The sequence below is a fragment of the Aquarana catesbeiana genome, linkage group LG07 (assembly GCF_042186555.1).
Source record: "Aquarana catesbeiana isolate 2022-GZ linkage group LG07, ASM4218655v1, whole genome shotgun sequence".
NCBI lineage: Eukaryota > Metazoa > Chordata > Amphibia > Anura > Ranidae > Aquarana > Aquarana catesbeiana.
The window spans coordinates 305,631,372-305,655,764 of record NC_133330.1 but is presented as its reverse complement, the minus strand read 5'-3'; the positions used below and the strand labels follow the sequence as shown (position 1 = coordinate 305,655,764).

Genomic DNA, 24,393 nt, shown 5'->3' with positions numbered 1-24,393 from the left:
GCTCATTGGCACCCCCGTTCAGCAGATCCCGGGCTCGTTGGCACCCCCCGTTCAGCAGATCCCGGGCTCGTTGGCACCCCCCGTTCAGCAGATCCCGGGCTCGTTGGCACCCCCGTTCAGCAGATCCCGGGCTCGCTGGCACCCCCGTTCAGCAGATCCCGGGCTCGCTGGCACCCCCGTTCAGCAGATCCCGGGCTCGTTGGCACCCCCGTTCAGCAGATCCCGGGCTCGTTGGCACCCCCGTTCAGCAGATCCCGGGCTCGTTGGCACCCCCGTTCAGCAGATCCCCAGCTCGTCGCACCCCCGTTCAGCAGATCCCCAGCTCGTCGGCACCCCCGTTCAGCAGATCCCCAGCTCATCGGCACCCCCGTTCAGCAGATCCCCAGCTCGTTGGCACCCTCGTTCAGCAGATCCCCAGCTCGTTGGCACCCTCGTTCAGCAGTGCATTCTGGGATATCTCATACCAGCAATACCTCTAAAACAAAGTAAAGCTAACTCTGAATAAAAGCCCCTCAAAAGCTGCAGGTGCTGTTAGCGAGCTTTGTCGTAGACTTCTATGGAGGCTTTGGCGTTTTATTGAAGCACTAAGAAAGCGACATGACATATATCTTGAAGAAAAGTAAACGCAACAGTGTGAGCAGGACTGTAAGGTAATAATTTTAGTTGGTGAGAGGTGCTTTGATTGGCATTCAGAGTGCTTTAAAAAAAAGTGTCAACTGCCACATTTTAAAGCGATTGTAAATGAGCCCTTAGTGAGATTTTCTTTTTTCCTATACCTCTAAACTAACCACTGCTGTCCCCAAAATCACCAGCACAACATTGCCCCCTGGTGACCACATAATGACACTTGTTGATACTGTGGAAATGCAATACAAGGCAAATTGTTTAGCACCTGTCACTTTATAGCCCAAAGTATGTGGAATGATGGAGTTCAGGTGTTTCCAGTGAAGGTTCCTGCTAATGCTACAGCATTCAAAAACATTTTAGATGATTGTGCGCTTCCAACATTGTGGCAACAGTTTGGGGAAGGTCCTGTTCTGCTCCTGCATGACTGTGCCCCTGTATACAAAGCCAACTTTATGCCCGTACACACGGTCAGAAAATCTGAAGATAAACTTTGTCCGTCCGAACGATCTGCCAGTTTTCTGATCGTTAGTATGCTGCTTTTGACAGCCGATTACGAATTTTTGGCAGACAAAAACTGGATGTGCAGGCTTGAAAATTTTTGTCTGATGTGACCACAACGTCCGATTTTTCTTTTCATTAGTACGGTTTTCTGACAAAAAAAAAAAACAAAAACCGAAGAGCAAGACTAGGCATGCTCAGAAATGAAAGAACACAAATAAAACAATTCAACGCATTACGTCACTTCTGACTTCGTGAATTCTGTCAGAAATGTTCTGATGGTCTTCACTTTCAATTTGAGACTAGCATCAAACAAAAAACTGACGAAAATTCGTCCAATAATCTGACCGTGTGTACAAGGCTTTAGTATATACATGGTCTAATAAGTTTGGTGTGGAGGAACTCAAGTGGCCTGAACAAAGCACTGGCTTCAATTCTGCTGAACACCTTTTGGATGAATTGGAACAAGATTGCAAACCAGGTCTTCTTGTCCACCATCAGTAACTGACCTCCCAAATCTTTTTTTGGCTAAATGGACAATGGTTGCTACAGATACACTTATGGAAAGCTTTCCCAGAAGAGTGGAGGCTGTTATAGCTGTAAAGGGGGGAGCCAAGTCTATATTCTATTCCATAATTTTTGAAAGGGTTGTCCATCAAGCTAATGTAGGTGTGATGATCGGGTGTCCATAAACTTTTGAGGTATATAGTGTATAACACCACACCTCACCAAAACTACAGAAAAAATATATAATTTTGCAATGTTTGTAGATTATTGCACGGTCTACAAATATATGCATTGTTGGCATAGAGTCCAGGTATTAAAATGTTACTTAAACCCACATAAAAAAAACAACTCTTAAATGGTGTATTACATGCTGTTCATACTAAGTCACTGAGATTCGTTTTCTGTATTCTGCAAAAAAAACCTGGTTGATCCTGCTGCTCTCCGTCTCCACCTTCTGTCTACTTCCACAAATTAGCTAGAGATTTTGCAGCTGTGGTGGCAACTTTGCACATGCTCCGTTTTCAGTTTCTATGCTGAGCATTTTGTCCTTATCACATCTGACCAGCCCATGTGACTATGGTCACACGTGTGGGTATATACACAGTGATAAATGACAGCCCACTCCCTCCCTCCTCCATACCCACTAACCTGCTACAAGGGGGGTGGGATATTACATGTAGATTATTGGAGACTTCACCTCCCTCTTATTCTAAGGCACAGGCTGGAGGGGCGTGACATAGCCTGTGATTGGCAGAAATCCGCCCACACCATGTTATTGCCAAAAATAATAAAGATTTGGTCTCAAATATATATTTGTTTTGACAATTTAAAACAGTTTAATGATATTTATTTTTACTCTGTATTTCAAAGGCTTTTATTTTTTATTTTGAACATGTGACCAGCAGCAGAGGACTAGAAGCTCCTCCAGCTTATGTTTCCCTGCAGACAGGCTGGGAAAGAGCTGGATCATGTGACAGATGTATATCACATAGAAAAAAAGTAGTTAGATTTTTTTTTTTTTTTTTCATTAAAATGGTGCCATCATCCATATACAGAAATAGAAGGGACAATGTAAATTAAGGAAGAGCTCCAGTCTGGGCAAAAAAATAAGTCAGCAGCTACAAAAACTTTGTCAATCAGCTTCGGGTGTGGGCGCTGGCATTGTAAGTAGGGGAAACCAGCAGTGAAGCCTTCACAGCCTGTTTCCTACTGTGCACATGCGTGAGGCGTGCTGCACTTTCTGAATGGTCCCGCCTTCCTCTGGGGGCTGGAAGTGCTCTTAGATTGCCACGGCAAACTAACCTGGAAGTGGGAGTGGGTACCTGTCAAAACCAGGTCCCCACTTCCCCCACCCTCATTCCCCAAAAAGTGCCAAATGCGGCAGTGGAGGGTGCAAACAAGCGGAGCTTCCCCTAAAATAGTTTAACACACTTAAATAGTGTGTGTTTAGTATAATTTAATTACATAGAGCGTTTCCTTCCAGGCTCAAATTGTAAATGCTTGGTTTCTTAGGCCTGGGTCATCCTTCCACCGTGTCAGCTAATTTTGCAGCACTTTCGTCTTGCTTCGTTTTAGGATCCATGTGCTTGTGTGTTTTTTGCCTTTTACTAATGTCTGTCTGTCTGTCTTCCCATTCAGGTTGAAGCTCCGTTCATACCAAAGTGCAGAGGGCCAGGCGACACCAGCAATTTCGACGACTACGAGGAGGAAGACATTCGCGTGTCCCTGACCGAAAAATGCGCAAAAGAGTTTGCTGACTTTTAAGATGTGCATTTAGAATGACACGGCATCAGGGCTCACATTTTTGGGATCTTTGCACTCTGTTTTCAGATGGGGTGGAGCTGAGACCATCTTATGTCAAAACAGTTACCTAGTTCCTTCATTCCGCAAAGCTGACTGAAGTCTAGAGCGCCATCTTCCATGCGTGCGGTTTGCACCGACCCTAGTACCCCGGCACAATGACAAAAAAGCCTTGTTTGTGCTGTAACGCAGAATACTAGACCACTGATCTTGTGTTTCTTTTTCTTTCTTTTTATTCATTTTATTTTTTTTTTCTCCATCCCGGTTCTGTTTTGCGTCTTGTATGTTTCCCAGCCACCTCGTCCTCCTCACCGTTTTTAAGTAGTATTTTACCCAACTTACACTCCCTTTTTATTTCTGATGTGTAATGAGTGTTTGTGTGTGACTGCGGGAGATGTTGCACTTAGTAAGGACTACAATTGATAATGTTGTTGCCTCCATTTTGTGCCACTTTGTAATGAATATATACATACATATATATATATAATTTTCTTTCCTGTCCAGGTTATCTTTCATCACAGCATTCAAATATAACATATTTTTTTATTTTGTCAAGCTAAACTTTGCGAGGGCCACTCATTTACATACATGGTCCTCATGGGCGAAGGTGTCCATATAAAGAATGGCATGTGTTGCATTGGCACCAATTAGCTTCTCTATTTCCTTTTTCTATGGCACATTAGAAAATGAAAGGAGAAGTTGATTGTCGAGGGTTGCTTTTCTCTGACACTTTTGGTTGCGCTTTAAGATGTTTCACCTTCAATGAAACTGACCATGGTTGGTTAGAAGCTAAAGTGGATTCTGACATTCTACTAGCTAGACCTTTGCCCTGCCTCCCCCCTCCCCTGCTGTATTTTGTCTATTGCCCACCCGTTTTTTTTGGGGCAGGATCTGTTTGTTACATGACAAGGCGATGCACGCGTCACTGAGCAGAGACATCTGGCTGGTCTTGTCCTACAAAGTGTTAAAGTATTGACTCGCATGATTTAAGTAAATGCGTGTGGTGGTAGCTCATAGCAACCAATCAGAGATCAGACTTTGTGCCCCTCCCGGACTTAGCTGCCAGAAGTCTTTCGTATCTTGCTGCGAGTTGCCTCACGCATTACTCTTCGCACTGGTATTTAATAAAGCCACTTGTGTGAAAGATGCGTTTTAATATTGCTCTGCCTGCTCTCTTAAATAAAAGCTACAATCAGTATTTTTTTTAAGGAAACATAACCACAGTTAATAAAATGTGACACTATTATGACTCCTTAACTTGTTCTGTTTTCAGAATTCATTTTTTTTTTTTTTTACCTTCGCAAGGAAGGCTAATTAAAGCTAATTCTAGCAAAAAAAAAAAAGAAAAACTTTCAACAATAAATATAGGCTGCATTGTCATTTGCTTTTGACGCCTCCTTAGACGTTGCTACTATGGTTTGATCCGGTTTACTATATTAGTAAACGGAGGATGAGGTGCTGGCTAAGATCATGTATCTGAATGAAGATTATCACGTGGTGCCACCATTTTGAACTGTAATTTTCAAAACCATTATGGGTTCCTCGCACAAAATGCGCAGCACCGTGAGGCAAGAGGCCGCACCGGTAGCATTTGGGCCTAACCTCCCCAATTGCAATCTGACCGAATAGCTCGCCATTAGCAGCATCTTTTTTTTTTTTTTTTTTTTTTTTTTACCCCCCCCATTTTAATTCCTTCTGCAGCCAATGTTTTGCTCTGTCCCCTCCACTTAGTTTTGTTGCTCGTTTGTACACATCGTATATATGTATATTTATCAGTGAACTGTCTTAAAACAGCACACTTGAAGCAGTCTCCCAATAAACATTCGTCATTTTCTGATCCATCTACATGCACAGATTTTTTTTTTTCTCTTTTTATTATGGATCGATATTGATATATATAAAATATATATATATATAGCCATCATATTGTGTGAATGCTGGGAGATTGAAGTCACTGGCGTTACTTCCTTTTAACCTATTTAAAATGCGCCTGTAGACTACACACAGCTGTGGTGGCCATCTTGTGGGCTAACGTCGTTTGACGCCAAAGTGTGTGTGTCCCGTCCCCCCCCCCCACCCCCTAAAATGACGACCTTTATTTTTACCACAGGAAAGTTGATAGTAAACTGTTTGTGAATATTTCAGTAAACAAATGGGGGGTATCCTCAGATGTGTGTACAAGACAGGTCCAGAGATGTTTTATTACCAACTTGGAGATATATAAGTCCACACTCTGTGTATGTCCTCAGGTTGGCAAACGTTTTTTGTTTGTTTTTTCCTTTTCTTTTTTCTTTTCTTTTTTTTTTTTTTTTTTTTTTTTTTGCACAGTGGTGTAATAAGGAGGCCGAGGAGAACTTCAGTCTTTGTCCACACTTACTTACATGTGTGCAAGAAAAATTTAAGATACTTTGCTGTAGCAAATTTTATGTAACAAAAAAAAATATATATATACGTCACAATAAATTTAAACAAATTCTTTGTATGAAAAAACTGTATGAAAAATCTTTTGTATTTCATTTAGACTGAGGACATGCTGTTGTATGCTGGTTGTATGCGATCAATTATACAGTAACTTTGTTGTCGTTTATGAACTTAAAAAACAAAAACAAAAAAAAGATTTTAATAAATGCTGGAGATCACAAGATTTTTACTGCTCAATACTGGAGGATGTAATTGTCCAATGTGGAGGAGAGCGGGAGATGTGGTGGGTTTTTTGGGGGTTTTTTTAATGAAAGTTTAGGATATTTTGATTTAACGTACACCTGTATTGAGGCAAGTATGGAAATGGCTGTTGGTGGACTCCTTCTGTTGCGTGGTTGTGTTTGACCTAAAGGGCACATCAAGGTTACAATTTTTTCCTTCGTTTGGCTAGTCCAGTGGTTCTCAACTCCAGTCCTCAGGACCCACCAACAGGCCAGGTTTGCAAGATAGCTGAAATACATCACAGGTGATATCACTTGCTGCTCAATGATTGCTGTATTCTAGTCTGCAACTCCCCAAGGTAATACTTAAAATCTGGCCTGTTGGTGGGTTCCTAGGACTGGAGTTGAGAACCACTGGGCTAGAACAAGGAAGAGTTAAAACCTGCGTTGGGTTTTTACCACTATGTGGTTCTCTGTCAGTTAGTTACCCTCAATTTCTGTCCTGTTGAAATTTTTTTTAAGAGACAGGACCTATTTATATTAAGAGTAGGGGATGTGTAATATTCCCCATCATATTTTTATTTCTGTCTGTGACCCGGTTGCAGATTTTTATTGGTAAAACCACTAAACAAAAAGTAAGGAGAAATCTCACTAACGTAGCTCGGAGAGTAGTGAAAACTTACCAGTGGCTCAAATTATTTCACACTCTATTCTTAAGAATAAACAAAAATAAAAAATACTTTTTTGGCTTGACATACACTACCGTTCAAAAGTTTGGGGTCACCCAAACAATTTTGTGTTTTCCATGAAAAGTCACACTTATTCACCACCATACGTTGTGAAATGAATAGAAAATAGAGTCAAGACATTGACAAGGTTAGAAATAATGATTTGTATTTGAAATAACATTGTTTTTACATCAAATTTTGCTTTCATCAAAGAATCCTCCTTTTGCAGCAATTACAGCATTGCACACCTTTGGCATTCTAGCTGTTAATTTATTGAGGTAAGCTGGAGAAATTGCACCCCACGCTTCTAGAAGCAGCTCCCACAAGTTGGATTGGTTGGATGGGCACTTCTGGCGTACCATACGGTCAAGCTGCTCCCACAACAGCTCAATGGGGTTCAGATCTGGTGACTGTGCTGGCCACTCCATTACCGATAGAATACCAGCTGCCTGCTTCTGCTGTAAATAGTTCTTGCACAATTTGGAGGTGTGTTTAGGGTCATTGTCCTGTTGTAGGATGAAATTGGCTCCAATCAAGCGCTGTCCACTGGGTATGGCATGGCGTTGCAAAATGGAGTGATAGCCTTCCTTATTCAGAATCCCTTTTACCCTGTACAAAGCTCCCACCTTACCAGCACCAAAGCAACCCCAGACCATCACATTACCTCCACCATGCTTAACAGATGGCGTCAGGCATTCTTCCAGCATCTTTTCATTTGTTCTGCGTCTCACAAACGTTCTTCTTTGTGATCCAAACACCTCAAACTTGGATTCATCCGTCCACAACACTTTTTTCCAGTCTTCCTCTGTCCATTGTCTGTGTTCTTTTGCCCATCTTAATCTTTTTCTTTTATTGGCCAGTCTCAGATATGGCTTTTTCTTTGCCACTCTGCCCTGAAGCCCAAAATCCCGCAGCCGCCTCTTCACTGTAGATGTTGACACTGGTGTTTTGCGGGTACTATTTAATGAAGATGCCAGTTGGGGACCTGTGAGGCGTCTGTTTCTCAAACTAGAGACTCTAATGTGCTTATCTTCTTGCTTAGTTGTGCAACGCGGCCTCCCACTTCTTTTTCTACTCTGGTTAGAGCCTGTTTGTGCTGTCCTCTGAAGGGAGTAGTACACACCGTTGTAGGAAATCTTCAATTTCTTTGCAATTTCTCGCATGGAATAGCCTTCATTTCTAAGAACAAGAATAGACTGTCGAGTTTCAGATGAAAGTTCTCTTTTTCTGGCCATTTTGAGCGTTTAATTGACCCCACAAATGTGATGCTCCAGAAACTCAATCTGCTCACAGGAAGGTCAGTTTTGTAGCTTCTGGAAGGAGCTAGACTGTTTTTAGATGTGTGAACATGATTGCACAAGGGTTTGCTAATCATCAATTAGCCTTCTGAGCCAATGAGCAAACACATTGTACCATTAGAACACTGGAGTGATAGTTGCTGGAAATGGGCCTCTATACACCTATGTAGATATTGCACCAAAAACTAGACATTTGCAGTTAGAATAGTCATTTACCACATTAGCAATGTATAGAGTATATTTGTTTAAAGTTAGGACTAGTTTAAAGTTAGCTTCATTTAAAAGTACAGTGCTTTTCCTTCAAAAATAAGGACATTTCAATGTGACCCCAAACTTTTGAACGGTAGTGTACATTTTAATATTTTTGATGCCTCTGGTGTTTCAAAATACCTTAAGGCTAACTTACTAAAGGAGTTGACCATGTCCACTCAAAGAGTGAAGATTGACTTCAAATATCCAATCATGTGCAGAGTAAATAAACAGGAATTTGCTGTCAGCATGATTGAATAATTGTAGGGAATCATTACTTGTGTTTTTTTTTTTTTTTTTTGACTGAACGTTCTAAATTCAGCCTCCCCATCTCTCTTCCTGGTCGGGGGTCCTTTCTTGTTGCAGCTTGGTTACTCAGAAAGAATTGAAGCCAAATCATCACCAATGATAGCAACGGCAGCCTGTATAATTCTGTCATGAATGGTGTACTTTAATATCTGCTCTATTCCTGTATGACTTGGTGCTGAATGCCAATTGCTGGTTATGAGAGAGTTGGGGTTGACCGGCACAAGTGGCATGGTAACCTACAAATAAAAAGAGGTGAGGGGCACAAACATGAACACATTTTTTGGTACCCATCCACGAAGAAAAAAAAATTGAAATATAACAAACACCTTGAAACTGACCAGTGTAATTAGTATCTATTGTGGATATTTGGATACATGCGATTTGGTAACGTGACTAATTTGCGTAAATTATCACATGCGGTAAATAAAGTCCAATTGCCCAAAAAAAAGAAAAAAAAAAAGGCAATTATGCAGTATTTACCGTAAAATGAAAAATGTGCTGGGACATATTAAAAAAAAATGCAGTACTCTGAAGTCCAATTGACAAACAGAACAAAGTAAAAAAAATGCGATATTTATCACCAGGGTTTTACTGGTGGTATCACATGCGGTATTTATCAGAAACAACCTGGGGGTCCCCCCAGTAGCTGGTTGCTAAGGAGCGGACTGGGAAGCTGGCCACCACATGACTTCTCAGCAGTTTGCCTGCTGGGGAAAAAAAAAACAGCATGGGTCCCCCCCCCCCCCCCAAGTCCATACCAGACCCTTATCGCAACATGCAGCCTGACAGGAAAGGAGGGGGTCATCCTACGGCCCCAACCACCCCCCCCCCCCCCGAACTTACCAGGCCATATGCCCTCAACATGGGGTGTGCATTGGGACTGCCCCAAACTCGCCTCAAAACACCTTGTCCCCATGTTGATTGGGACAAGGCCCTCTTGCCCACAACCCTGGGCTGTGGTTGTGGAGGTCTGCGGGCAGAGGGCTTATCTGAATCTGGAAGCCCCCTTTAACAAGATGGCACCGTCCCTTGTGACGTCACCGACTAGTTCATGCTGGGTCAGTAACATCACAAGGGGCGGGGTCACCAGTAGACTTCATTGGGTGGCCCTGCCCCGTAGCCATTTAGGAAATGTCACACAGCGGGGCAGCCAGACCGCGTGAGCCTTCGTGGTAAGTGTTTTTGTTTTTTTTTTTTGGTTCTGGCAGCATCGTGATTGAATATGGATCTACATTGGAGGACCGTTTTTCTTGTGTGTGTTGTGTTGTTTTTTTTTGTTTTTTTTTTAATAAAGGAATTGTCAAACTTATGTACTGTCTTTATTCACTTTTACACTTTTTTGGTGAATGGATAGGGGTACCCCATACTCTTTCACAATGGGGGTGTGGGGAAGAGGCCCTTGTCCCCATCAACATGGTGACAAGATGCTTTCGGGTGGGCTGCCCCAAAGCACACCCCCCTCCATGGTGAGGGCATGTGGCCTGGTATGGTTCCGGAAGGGGAGGGGGCACTCGCTCATCTCCCCCCTTTCCTGACCTGCCAGGCTGCATGCTGTGATAAGGGTCTGGTATGGACTTTGGGGGGACCCCACGCCTTTTTTTTTTTTTTTTTTTTTTTACAATTTGGTGTGGAGTTCTCCTTAAAATCCATCCCAGACCCGAAGGGCCTGGTATGCATGAGGGGGGACCTCCGCACTGTTGTTATTTCAGAATTTTTAATTGCCGGCATGTTTCTTTTACATTTAGTTGTCAGCGGGGAACCCACTGACAGCTGATGGGTTATCCGTTGTTAAGGACGTGGCGGCCGGCTTTCTGGCCTGCTCCTTAGCAACCAGCTCAATGTGGTAAATTACCACATAAGAGAATGCGGTAATTACCGCTCAATCGAACAAATACCGCATTTGTTATTTAACAGCTTCCAAACCCGGCACTTTCGCCCCTTCCTGCCCAGGACAATTTTCAGCTTTCAGCGCTGTCGCACTTTGAATGACAATTGTGCGGTCATGCAACACTGTGCCCAAACTAAATTTTTATCATTTTCTTCCCACAAATAGAGATTTCTTTTGATCACCACTGGGGTTTTTATTTTTTGCTAAAGAAACTAAAGACCGAAATTTTTGAAAAAAAACAAAAAAAACTGGGCACTGATAGGTGGCACTGATGGGCACTGATAGGTGGCACTGACGGGCAGCACTAATGGGCACTGATAGGTGGCACTGGATAGGGAGCACTGATGAGTGGCATCTGAAGGGCACTGACAGGCGTTACTGATGGGGCACTAATTGGCACTTTTATGGGCACTGACAGGCGCTCTTTATGGGGCACAGGCTGGCAGCTGATGGGCAGTGATTTGCAGCTGATGGGCTCATTTGATGGGGCTGTGCAGACCCCCCCCCCCCCGACAGGGAGAGCCGTTGATCGGCTCTCCCTGTCAGCGTGAACCGGGGAAAGCTGTTTACTGGCACTTCCTGGTTCACGCGATGATCAGCTGTGATTGGTCGCAGCTGATCACGTGGTAAAAAGCTTCTGTCAGATGCTCCATACCACAATCAGCATTGCGGCGTGTCAGACTGACACACAGCACCTCCGATCGCTGCGCTGCGTGCCGGCTTGCTATCCTGATCACATCATATGACCTCCAATCAGGATAACTAAACCACTTGGCGACGTCATATTGCTAATTGGCGGTCGGCAAATGGTTAACACAAAATTCTTAGTGAATTGCACTTTCAAAACTGATTTACCGCAAGCGATATTTTACCACATTTTATTGGCCGTTAATTAACTCTTAGTGAATTGACCCACTTGCTTTTTATTCAACAGAATATTTTCAATAAAAAAAACCTGATGAAAATGGTATGTACAAAAATTGATGGGACCTATAGAAGCAAATGAACGTTTTCGGTAGCTCTCAGTGAGACTTCTGGACCTCCCAATAGGTAGTCTGGGCCACTTTTCTTGAGCAAACTGATCTGTGCACATATAGATCTACAGATCAAGACAGCAAAGATACCAGACAGACTCATTTTTATGTAGGATTGCTGGTGATCTTTTTCTGGACTAGGGTTATTGTCTATTTATAATGATATCCAGTAACCGATTTATACATATGTGAGATGTTTGCATTACTTTTTGAATTATCTAAATTTTTTTTAAAAATCATAAGTCGTAGTAATAAAGGTAGTCTGATTCAATGTAAACATAATTCTATATGCAGACAAAAAAGGTTACAAAGAGGTTAAACAGAAATAAAGAGAAGGCTCAATGGACCACTTTTTCTGATGTCATTCAGGGGTTGATTTACTAAAAGTGGAGAGTGCAAAATCTGCTGCAGCTGTGCATGGTAGCCAATTGGCTTCTAACTTCAGCTTGTTTGATTAAGCTTTGACAAAAACCTGGAAGCTGATTGGTTTCTATGCAGAGCTGCACCAGATTTTGCTAATTCCAGTTTTGGAAAAGCAACCGCTATGTTAAAGAGAACTAATCAATAGTCATACATTTATTTTTAAAATATTTTACCTGAGCAGGCGTTATCTTAAGTGTACATTTCAGGACACGCGACCTGTATTCCTAGACAATGAGTTATATGTAGGCTACCTTCAGGTGAATGGGCACTGGCAAAAATTTGCTAGGGCTGCCCCAGTGCACAACTACTCCTTTTGACGCCAGTTTATTTTACTATTGTCCATAAGTGATGATTCTCTTCCCCTTTTAGAGAATTTTTTTTTTTTTTTTTTTACAGCCACCTGCCATTGCTGCTATGTTTATTTGCCGGACTATTACTAACTGATCATGAGGAGTCCAGGGGACCTATCTGATGACTTTGCTCTCTTCGAATAATTGTAGCCAATTGCCTTAGCCTTGTTTTTGTGTTGATGCTCAAGAGAATGTAATTTGTGAACTCTCTAGAATGTCTCTTATCTCTGTGCATATGAGCTAGATTGTGAGGTTATAGGTTTGGTCTGCTGAAGCCACTTGTAATAAGAGGCACCTTATACACATACCTTTTTCCCTGTGAACACTTATTAGGGAATTCCTTTTTAAATTCTTCAAGGAAGTCAGTGGGCAAAAGGTGCCGTTTCCCCACAAGTTAAAGCCTAAGTCTCCTACTCCTGTGGCAGCTACCTCTACTCTGTCCTCAGACATCAACCTCAAAAACCAAGGCTTAGCACTTTATTTCTTCGCAAGCCTTGGACTTCTAAGGCCGCCAATCCTGCTCAGAAGTGCTCCTTACAATGAAGGCGTGCTCCAACTCTTTGAAGGGGGGGGGGGGGGCATGTATTGGCCTTTGTGCAAGTCTGGATCCAAGATGTCATTTTATAGATGTACAATAGAATTTCTATCTCTGCCCCCCTGCTTCCTACCCTTCAGGCTGCCAGAATTCACTCAAAAATCAGCAGATTTACTGGACGCCTTGTGTCAGCTTTGGTCACAAGGAGTGGTGCTACAAGTTACTTCAGAGGAATAGTTCAGAAGATTTTCAAACCTATCAGTCCCCAAACCAAATGAGGAGCATCCGCCTCATATTGAACTTAAAATCACTAAACAGATTTCTTCATGTACCAAAATTCTGTCTGGAATCAGCAAGAACAAGCAACAACCTTGACTGCGAACATCCAAAGGACAGTTCAATTCTTTCAAACCTTCAGCTGGTTTATCAACTTTCCAGTTACACTGGAGTACTAGGGTCTAATCTTCGACACCACTCAAACCATGAAGATGTTGAGTTGAAGAGAAGCGCTGCAAAAACGAGCGGCGCTTTAACGCTAAACGGCCAGACGCTGCCAGTGTGAAAGGGGCCTTAGGCATGTTTCTGAGCTGGCAGCCCTTTCTTGTAAGGAGCTTTTTCTTGTATTGCACAAGGACATAGTGGTCTTGAAATCAAAACCTTCCTTTCTACCCAAGGTGGTGTATCCTTTCCGGCTCAGTGGTAACATTGCCCTCCTTTCCCATTGTCCTGCTCTAAAATACGTCAAGGAAACTTCCTTATACTGCTTAGGTGATGTCGGGGTTGTAACTGGAAGCCAGGGCTTCTATGCGCAAAACTGAGTCCCTTTATGTTCCTGCTGTCTCTCATAGAGGACATCCTGCCTCCCACTCCCATTGCCAGGTGCATCAGACAACTTATTTCTGGGGTCTATTACCTTAAAGTGATTGTAAATTCTCATTTTTTTTATTTATTTAAATAACAAACATGTTCTACTTACCTCCTTTATGCAGTTGGTTTTGCACAGAGCAGCCTGGATCTTCCTCTTCTCAGGTCCCTCTTTGCTGCTTCTGGCCCTTCCCTCCTATAGAGTGCCCCCCACAGTCAGCATCTTCCGCACTGGAGCTGAGTCACAGCCCCGTGTGTCTATTCAGACATGGAGCCCCGGCCCTGCCCCCTCTCCCCTGATTGGCTGACTGACTTTGAGAGCCGTGGGAGCCAATGGCGCCGCTGCTGTGTCTCAGCCAATCAGGAGTGCTGTCCCAGATGGCTTAGTACTAAGTATAAAATTGATGCGCTTTAAATAAATAGTGCACAATATGCTGCTGCGACTAAGCTTAAATCCAGGAATAAAAAATGCATACATGTGAATAAAATAAATAAATAATTATGGTGCTAATACATGTGTTAAAATTGCCAAAATAAATCTTCAAATTGGTGATGTGACGGTGAATATAAATAAAATAATAATGACACTCTGAGTACAATGTCCAGGCAGAGATAAATAGTGGGGGAAAGTAAAAATAATTAAACAGTTCCTTCCCTTAATCCAGATTGATTGACTCACTGGGTTAGATCGTTTGTATCAGGATATTTAGTTTTTCTTGCATCCCACTTTAGCCATAATACTGCTGGTGATTTGGCTCTCAGGATAAAGGTTTTATGCAAAGCAAGCAAAGAAAAAATAGATCATTGTGCAGTGAACTTAATAGATAGTACATAAGCAAAACAGGGACAAGAGATACACTCACAAACTCCCGGTCTATTAGAAGCATTCAAATATGCAGATTGCAGTCAGCCGATGTGGACGAGGTTTCCCATAGAGAAACAGCTGCTGTTAACCTTCAGGTGTATTGCAGCACTGAACGTCCTAAGCTCCTCCCACGCGTTACATCACTGACACGTGACTTTTTCAAGGAAAAAAAAAGTCAGCCTGCAGTACCAGATGTTCTGCTTTCAATAAGAACTCCGGCATCAGACTTGTGGGGGTGACCAATTACTCCCCAGACATAAAATAAAAATGTGCATGCTGTGTTTCTCACTGAAGCTAACTTTTAAGATTGGCTAAGTTAATATTTTTACAGTGACATTTAATTTTAGTAGATTTTTTTTTTTTTTTTTTAGGTTTTCGTCACATCTTTACTTTTTTATTGGGGGCTTGCTAGTTAACCACTTCAGCCCCGGAAGAATTTATCCCCTTCCTGACCAGAGCACTTTTTGCGATTCATCACTGCGTTGCTTTAACTGACAATTGCGTGGTCGTGCAACGTTGCACCCAAACAAAATTGACGTCCTTTATTTTTTCCCACAAATAGAGCTTTCTTTTGGTGGCATTTGATCGCCTCTGCGGTTTTTATTTTTTGCGCTATGAACAAAGAGCGACAATTTTGAAAAAAAAATGCATTATTTTTTACTTTTTGCTATAATAAATATCCCCCAAAAATATATAAAAAAAACTGTTTTTCCTCAGTTTAGGCCGATATGTATTCTACATATTTTTGGTTTAAAAAAATCGCAATAAGCGTATATTGATTGGTTCGCGCAAAAGTTAGTGTCTTCAAAATAGGGGATAGATTTATAGCATTTTTATTATGTTTGTTTTTTTTTTTTTACTAGTAATAGAGGTTATCTGCGATTTTTATCGTGACTGTGACATGGCGGACATATCAGACAATTTGGACACATTTTTGGAACCATTGGCATTAATACAGCGATCAGTGCGATTAAAAATGCATTGATTACTGTAAAAATGTCACTGGCAGTGAAAGGGTTAACACTAGGGGGCGGTGAAGGGGTTAACTGTGTTTCCTGGGAGGCGATTCTAACTGAAGGGGGAGGGAATAACTACAGGAAGTGACAGATTGTGGTTCCTAGCTAATAGGAACACATGATCTGCCACTCCTGTCAGAACAGAACAGGGAAGTGTGTGTTTACACATATTCGTCCGCCCGCCTGCTATCCGGACCCCGCGAGCCTTCGTATAGTTACGTGGTTTCATGCAGGGGAGCCAACCTGCCGGAGCAAAACTGCGGCGGCTGGTCCGGAAGCGGTTGATGGTGGATGGCTGCACCCCGGTGATCTTTGATCGCTTCAATGTTGTCCTGGTAGATCTCCATCTCTCAAAGGTTGCCTACCCCTGCCCTACATACTACTGCTCTCTGTACACTGCCTTACCTACTCCTGTGCCCTGGACCCTGCCCTACATACTACTTGCACTGGCCAGAAAACCGAGCAGAAAAAAAATTCTGTGTATGTCAGGACAAGTCTGATCATTGTAGGAGAGCAGGCTAAGTTACCAGCATAGCTAGAGCACTGACCATACTGTGCTCTCATCCCTAGTGTGGTCAGTTTTTAAGAGGAAAGCAGAGGGACTGGCCGGAACACCAGGAATTTCACATAAAGGGAGCAATACAAAGAGAACAGGATACTTTTTCGTACAAGTACATGGTACAGCAGGCACATATCAGGAATATGGAATGCAGGGTTTACAGAATCTTTAAAGTGGAAGTCAATGATTAAAATAAAATCCCTGCATCTATAGACATCCACGATCTAACACTAACCTATCTAGCCCTGTAAAGAAAAAATGAGTATACATACCTTTTTTGAAGGCGATCCGACCCGATCTCCAGGGGCGGAAGCTCTGCAGAGGACACGGCCGACAACGGCTGTGAAATGAATGGGAAATGACGCCACACCCATATACTTACTATGGGGCTTCTCTTGTCAGACGTGTCCTCTGCACCCGCCCACACAGCTCCGTGTGGGATCAGGTCAGATCAGCTGCAGAAAAGGTATGTATACTGATTTTTGTCTTTACAGAGCTAGATAGGTTAGTGTTAGATCGTGGGTGTCTATGGATGCAGGGATTTTAGCTTTAGCATGGACTTCCACTTTAAGCTAAGCAAAAGAGTATCAAGGACTGATCAGTGTGAAAGCAGCCTAAGCTGGGCCTATATTTAGGTTTTTGAAAAAATTTGAAAACTAAATTTGATAAATGTCATTCCTAAAGTTGGGCTCCACACAAAAGGGGAAGCTTCTCTTGTTTGCACCCTCCACTGCCGCTAGGTTCACACTATTGTGAATGATGGGGCTTGGTTTAAAGGGGTTGTAAACCCTCGTGTTTTTTTTTTTTTTTTTTTACCTTAATGCATCCTATGCATTAAGGTGAAAAAAAAACTTCTGTCACTGACCAGCCCCCGCCCCCCCCCCCCCTGCCGTTTTACTCACCTAAGCCCCGTAATTCCCACACCGGAGATGTGCTCACCCTCTCTGCCCATTGTCTCGGCTCTTGATTGGATAGATTGATAGCAGCGCAGCCATTGGCTCCTCCTCCTGTCAATCTAAATCAATGACACGAGTGCTGAGGGGCGGGGCTGAGTCTGGCATTCTGTGTCTATGGATGCAAATGCTGGACTTGGGAGCGCTTCTCCTAGGTGGTTTCCCGATGCGTGGAGGAGCCGCGAGCGCTGTTGGGGGACCCCAGAAGATAAGGATCGGGGCCACTCTGTGCAAAACTAACTGCACAGTGGAGGTACGTATATATTTATTTGTTATTTAAAAAAAAAAAAAAAAGGAGGGTTTACAACCTCTTTAAACCAAGCCCGGACACAGTAGCCCATTTATATGAACTTGCTGTACCTGCAGGACATGCAGGGGAAAAAAGTCGCTGACCTTTATTTGGAAACCCAGCAGCGAGGAGCCACATTGTGTTCTGGCACTATTATTATACAGGATATACTATGTGGTTTCATGAGGCTGGGTTCACACTTTTTTACGACAAACGCTCAGACAGTGGGAGCTCATGTCACATGACATGTGCAAATCAATGGTTCCCTATAAGAGCCGTCTTAACTGGTCTGGCACAAGTCGGTCCGACTTTGAAAACTGTTCCTCCACTACTTTGCTCCGACTTTGATCCTTCTTCAGCCTATTGAATATCATTGAAGTGGGATCATTGTCGTAACTGATCCGACTTTGGCATGCGACTTGTGCTCTGAGGATCTTGAAGGGGAACTCCATGCCAAATTTAAAAAAAAAAAAAAAAAAAAAAAAAAGGCATGGGGTTCCCCCTCCAAGACCATACTATGCAATTCGATCTGGTATGGATTTTAAGGTGAACCTCCACACCAAAAAAGGACCCCTCCCCAAAGCACCTTGTCCCCATGTTGATGAGGAAAAGAGCCTCTTCCCGAATAACCCTGGCTGTGGTTGTTGGGTTCTGCAGACGGGGGGCTTATCAGAATCTTGAAGCCCTCTTTAACAAGGGGGCCCCCAGATCCCGGCCCCCCACCCTATGTAATTGAGTATGGGCTACATTGTACCCCTTCCCATTCACCTTAAAAAAAAAAAAAAAAGTGTCAAAAATAAAAACAGTACACAGGTTTTTATTTGTCAGGTAATTTTATTAAATCGGCTTCAGCGTCTCTTCTGAGCTCTTCTCCCTCCTACCGCGATGTCTTCTCCCTCTGCCGGTTCTTCTCCTCTGTGCTGTCTTCTCCCTCTATTCTTCCTCCGATCTTCTCTCAACGTGCTCTCACGCTCTAATGCTAGGTCCGCAGTGTGCCATTACTTACATAGGCATGGGGCGGGGCCATTGAGTGATGTCATCCGGAGGCCCCGCCCCTTGTGATGTCACCACTCGGGGCATGATGGGGTGGTGACGTCACCGGGTGGCCCCGTCCCATGCCTATATAAGTAATGGCAGACCGTGGACCTAGCATTATAGCATGAGAGCGGTCAAGAGAAGATCAGAGGAAAAATAGAGGGAGAAGACAGCGCAGAGAGGAGACCCGGCAGCAGAGGGGGAAGACATCTCTGGAGGAGGAAGAGGAGCCGGAGAAGAAATTGGAAGAAACGCCAGAGCTGATTTAATAAATTAAAATGTCAACCTGTACTGTTTTTTTATTTTTGATGCTTTTTTTTTTTTTTTTTTAGCTGAATGGGTACCCTATACTCACTCATTCACGATGTGGGGGCCTCCAGATTCTGATAAGCCCCCCGACCACAGAACCTGACAACCACTGGCCAGGGTTGTCAGGCAGAGGCCTTTGTCCTCATCAACATGGGGACAAGGTGCTTTGGGGTGGGTGGCGCAGGGCCCCCCCTGCCCAAAGCACCCACACTCCCATGTTGAGGGCATGTGGTCTTGTGTGGTTCGAGAGGGGGTCGCTCGCTCGTCCCCACCCCCTTTCCTGACCTGCCGGGCTGCGCGCTCGGAAAAGAGTCGGGTATGGATTTTTTTTTTTTTTTTTTAAGCACAGGGGTTCCCCTTAAAATCCATACCAGACTGAAGGGGCCTGGTATGGTCTTGGAGGGAGAACCCCATACCGCTTTTATTTGTTTTGTTTTTTTTATTTGGCGTGGAGTTTCCCCTAATGATTCATATCAGACACAAAGTGCCTGGTATTGTCGGGATTAAAGTCGGATCCAGTGTGAACCCGGCCTGAACCTGAAAATGCTCCGGGGTGCCATTAAGCATTAATGGCACCCTCCCGCATCTGCGAAAGAGCAGCGCGTGCCTGCAGGTGTGAGAGTGCATACAATAGACACTTATTGCACCCGGTATAGTTTGAACCTAGCCTAATACTACATTGTTAAAGGGGTTGTAAACCCTCAATGTTTTTCACCTTGCCCACTGGGCACTTAAACCCCCTTCCTAACCAGACCAATTTTCAGCTTTCGGTGATCTCCCATTTTGAATGGCAGTTACTCAGTTATGCAACACTGTACCTATATGAAATTTTTGGCCTTTTTTTACACAAATAGAGCTTTCTTTTGGTGGTATTTAATCACCTCTGGGGTTTTTTTTTTTTTTTTTTTGCGCTATAAAAGGAAAAAGACTAAAAATTCTGTGAAAAAAAATGAAATTTTTCTTAGTTTCTGTTATAAAATTTTGCTAATTAGTCATTTTTCTTCATAAATTTTGGCCATAATTTATACCACTACATTTCTTTGGTAAAAATAACCCAAATCGGTGTATATTATTTGGTCTTTGTGAAAGTTATAGAGTCCACAAGCTATGGTGCAAATCTCTGAAAATTGATCTCACCTGATAGGGTCTCAAGAAATGAGATAGGCTAACAAGCCAGGAAAGTACAAATGACCCCTTTTTGGAAAGTAGACATTGCAAGGTATTTTAGTAAGAGGCATGGTGAGTTTTTTTTAAGTCATTTTTTCCCACAATTCTTTGCAAAATCAAGATTTTTTTTTTTTCACAAAATTGTTATATTAGCATATTATTTCTCACACACAGCATATGCATAGCACAAATTACACCCCAAAACACATTCTACTTCTCCTGAATACGATGATACCACATGTGTGAGACTTTTACACAACGTGGCCAAATACAGATGCCCAACATGCAGGGAGCACCATCAGGTGTTTTTGGAGCATAAATTATACATATAATTTCTTGACTACCTCTTACACTTTTGAAGGCCCTGGAGCACCAGGACAATGGAAACGCCCCAAAAATAACCCCATTTTGGAAAGAAAACAACCCAACGTATAATCTATGAGGCATATCGAGTCTTTTGAACATGTCATTTTTTTTTTTTCACACAAAGTTGTCCATTTAAACAATATCTAACACATAGCATGTACATATCAAAAATTACACCCCAAAATAGATTCTCCTACTCCTCCCAAGTACGGCGATACCACATGTGTGAGACTTTCACACAACCTGGCCACATAGAGAGGCCCAACATGCAGGGAGCACCATCAGGCTCATAAATGTCAAATCTAATTTGACTACCGATTACACTTTTGTGAGGCACTCACAAAAGTGTCATGCCATGGATGAGAACTGATGTGGCATGGATGGGGATGGCTGAGTACGGATGGGATGGCTACGTACGGCTGGGTATTGCTGAGCATGGATGAGTATTGCTGAGGATGGATGGATGGCTGGCTAAATGGCTGGAGTGGGCACAAATCAGCACTGTGGGTACTACACATCCTGCCCACAGCGCTGCAGCAGCATCCGATCTCCCCTTTCTGTACTGATCTGTACAGAGAGGGGAGAGAGGAACCGGACGTGACGCTGATTTGTCTACAAGTGATCGCTCCATCATTTGATGGAGCGATCACGTGGTAAACGCCCGCTGTCAGCGATCATTTACCGTGATCTGTGATGCGCTGGGTCCGGAGGTCACGGATGTTCCCGGGTGCGCGCAGAAGCAAGACTCTGTGAGGACGTCAATATACGCCCTCCCAGTGTTATCGAGCCGAATGACGGCTACAGAGCGGTTGTTAAGTAGTTAATGCTTTCTATGCGTCTATTTCCAGTGACGAGAACAAGCCCAGCTGCTGTTTCGGGTCCTAATTGGATGGATTGATAGCAGAAGGAGCTAATAGCTCCTGCTGCTGTCATTCAAATCCAGTGACACTGGGCGGCTGGGCAGAGTCGCGTCTGTGTCAATGGATGCAGGAGCGCACCCACATGAATGCCCCCTTGGAAAGCGGGGGAGGGGGCACTCAATGCGGGGAGGAGCCAGGAGCCCAGAAGTGGAGGATCGGGGCCGCTCTGTGCAAAACCCTTGCACAGAGCAGTGTGTATTACATGTTTGTTTTTTTTAAATAACAAAGCTTTACAATCCCCTTCATGCACAAGTAGATTTGTCAACTCTGCTCCTTACACAGATCATGATTTCTTTGTATGATTGAACGGCATGATTCTCCAGAAATCTAAAGGAATAAAAACTTCTTATTCTGCAAAAACCACACACACACGTTGGTAATTAAGGTTTATATGTAAATAAAATCGATGGGTGGGAGTTGCTCCCACCAGTATTCGGGGTTTAGCTCTCCTTTCTGTAATTTATGACTGCTACAAGGAACACCCGCTATTGTTTTTTTGTTTTGTTTTTTATTATGGAATATAATTTAGCCCTTTTGATACATGAGACCAATGTAGGAATCATTTGAAGGATTCTGCACAACCAGGCTGTGAATGATGACCTGGGATGACATTAGATAGAGAAACACTGAGAAAATCTCCATCAACTACAACTCATACAGTATTTATAATTATAAACCGCATTATTACCGCTTCATAGAAATGAGAAACCATGCAATCCTTAAAGGGAACCGCTTACATAGCACAATGTGCCAACACATTTACAGGGAAAAAAGTGTTGATTATCTCATCTTGGTCCTGCTTGATTTAGGGCAGGGGTATGCAACCTGGGGCCCTCCAGCTGTTGCAGAACTACAAGTCCCATCATGCCTCTGGGAGTAAATGTGACTGCCAGCCTTGCAATGCCTCATGGGAAATGTAGTGCCACAACAGCTGGAGGGCCCCAGGTTGCCTACCCTTGGTTTAGGGTGTGGGAAGAGGATTTTTGCACCAAGGAATAGTCAAGTATGGACTAGAAGGTGTTAACTTTGAAGTGGTTGTAAACCCTTAAATATACCCAGTGAAGGGACTATCCTCGGGTGATACACAGAGATGAAACAAATTATCCTAATAAGTTGTACCTATTTGTCTGCATTCTTCTGTACATCTGTTCAAAGTACAAAATTTATACAGCTTGTCTGAGCTGTCAAAAAAAAGCGGGTGGAGATCTGAAATGACACACTGCAGAATTCAGTGAGGAGAGCTAAAACATGTGGCTAATGCCGCGTACACACGGGCGGACTTTCGGACCGCACTGGTCCGACGGACCGAATCCGGCGGACAATCCGACCGTGTGTGGGCTGCATCGGACTTCCGACGGACTTTAGATTTGAAACTTGCTTCAAATCTTTACGTCGTAACTCCGCCGGACTCAGTTCCTGACGGAAAGCCCGTTCGTCTGTATGTTAGTCCGACGGACCAGATACGACGCAAGGACAGGGTACTGCATCTCGCGCTCGCTGCAATAAGAAAAACAAATTTTCCTATTGCGGCGAGCGTGGGACATACCAGGCCCTTAGGTTTGGTATGGATTGTAAGGGGAACCCCCCCTACGCCGAAAAAACAGCGTGGGGCCCCCCCCAAAATCCATACCAGACCCCTATCCGAGCATGCAGCTCGGCCGGTCAGGAAGGGGGTGGGGACGAGCGAACGCCCCCCCCCCTCCTGAGCCGTACCAGGCCGCATGCCCTCAACATGGGGGTGTGGGGGGCCCTGCGGGCCCCCCCACCCCAAAGCACCTTGTCTCCATGTTGATGAGGACAAGGGCCTCTTCCCGACGACCCTGGGCCGGGGTCTGTGGGCGGGCGGCTTATCGGAATCCGGGAGCCCCCTTTAATAAGGGGGCCCCCAGATCCCAGCCCCCCACCTTATGTGAATGAGTATGGGGTACATTGTACCCCTACCCATTCACCTGGGGGAAAAAGTGTCAATAAAAAAACACACTACACAAGTTTTTAAAGTAATTTATTAGACAGCTCCGGGGGTCTTCTTCCGACTTCGGGGGTCTTCTTTCGACTTCGGGGGTCTCTCCGGTCTCTTCTCCCGGTGTTTGACTTCTTCCCCCGGCTCCTCCGCTATCTTCTTCCGCTCTTTTGCTAGCGGTGGCCCGGACTTCTGCCTTCTTGTCTTTTTCCCTCTTCTCTTCTTCCGATGTTGACACGACTCTCTCTCTCCGGCTGTAATGCTCTCTGGGTGCTCCGCTATGACTTATATAGGCGGTGACCCCGCCCCCTTAAGACGTCACAGTCCCTGGGCATGCTGGGACTATGACCTTTTAATGGGGCATGGTCAATGAGAAGAGGGAAGAAGACAAGAAGGCAGAAGTCCGGGCCACCGCTAGCAAAAGTGCGGAAGAAGATAGCGGAGGAGCCGGCAGAAGAGGTCGAACACCGGGAGAAGAGACCGGAGAGACCCCCGAAGTCGAAAGAATACCCCCGAAGTCGGAAGAAGACCCCCAAAGTCGGAAGAAGACCCCCAAAGTCGGAAGAAGATCCCCGGAGCTGTCTAATAAATTACTTTAAAGACCTGTGTAATGTGTTTTTTTTATTGACACTTTTTCCCCCAGGTGAATGGGTAGGGGTACGATGTACCGCATACTCATTCACATAGGGTGGGGGGCCGGGATCTGGGGGCCCCCTTATTAAAGGGGGCTCCTGGATTACGATAAGCCCCCCGCCCGCAGACCCCGACAACTAACGGCCAGGGTTGTCAGGAAGAGGCCCTTGTCCTCATCAACATGGGGACAAGGTGCTTTGGGGTGGCAGGGCGCCCCCCCTCCCCCAAAGCACCCACCCACCCCCCCCCATGTTGAGGACATGTGGCCTGGTATGGCTCAGGAGCGGGGGGGAGGCGCTCGCTTGTCCCCACCCCCTTTCCTGACCGGCCGGGCTGCGTGCTCGGATAGGGGTCTGGTATGGATTTTGGGGGGACTCCACGCCGTTTTTTCGGCGTAGGGGGGTTCCCCTTACAATACATACCAGACCTATGGGCCTGGTATGCCCCACGACAGGGCTTGCAAGGTGTCAATCTCGCCGATAAAAGCGGCGAGATTGACTTCCTTTTCTAGTCCCGTCGTACCCGAGTCACGTTCAAAATGAATGGACTTGTCCGTGTGTGGGTAAGTC

General features: G+C 44.2%; 1 protein-coding gene across 3 annotated transcripts in view; it reads left to right on the top strand.

The window, feature by feature from the left end:
- Nucleotides 1-6,076, top strand: part of PRKACB (protein kinase cAMP-activated catalytic subunit beta) — a 165,191-nt gene extending 159,115 nt beyond the window's left edge. For all 3 annotated transcript variants that reach the window (XM_073593650.1, XM_073593649.1, XM_073593651.1), the window contains exon 10: nucleotides 3,271-6,076. In XM_073593650.1, coding sequence (XP_073449751.1) covers nucleotides 3,271-3,396 — 126 coding nt within the window. In that variant the 3' untranslated portion in view covers nucleotides 3,397-6,076. The remainder of the gene's footprint in view (nucleotides 1-3,270) is intronic.
- Nucleotides 6,077-24,393: the final 18,317 nt, after the last annotated feature.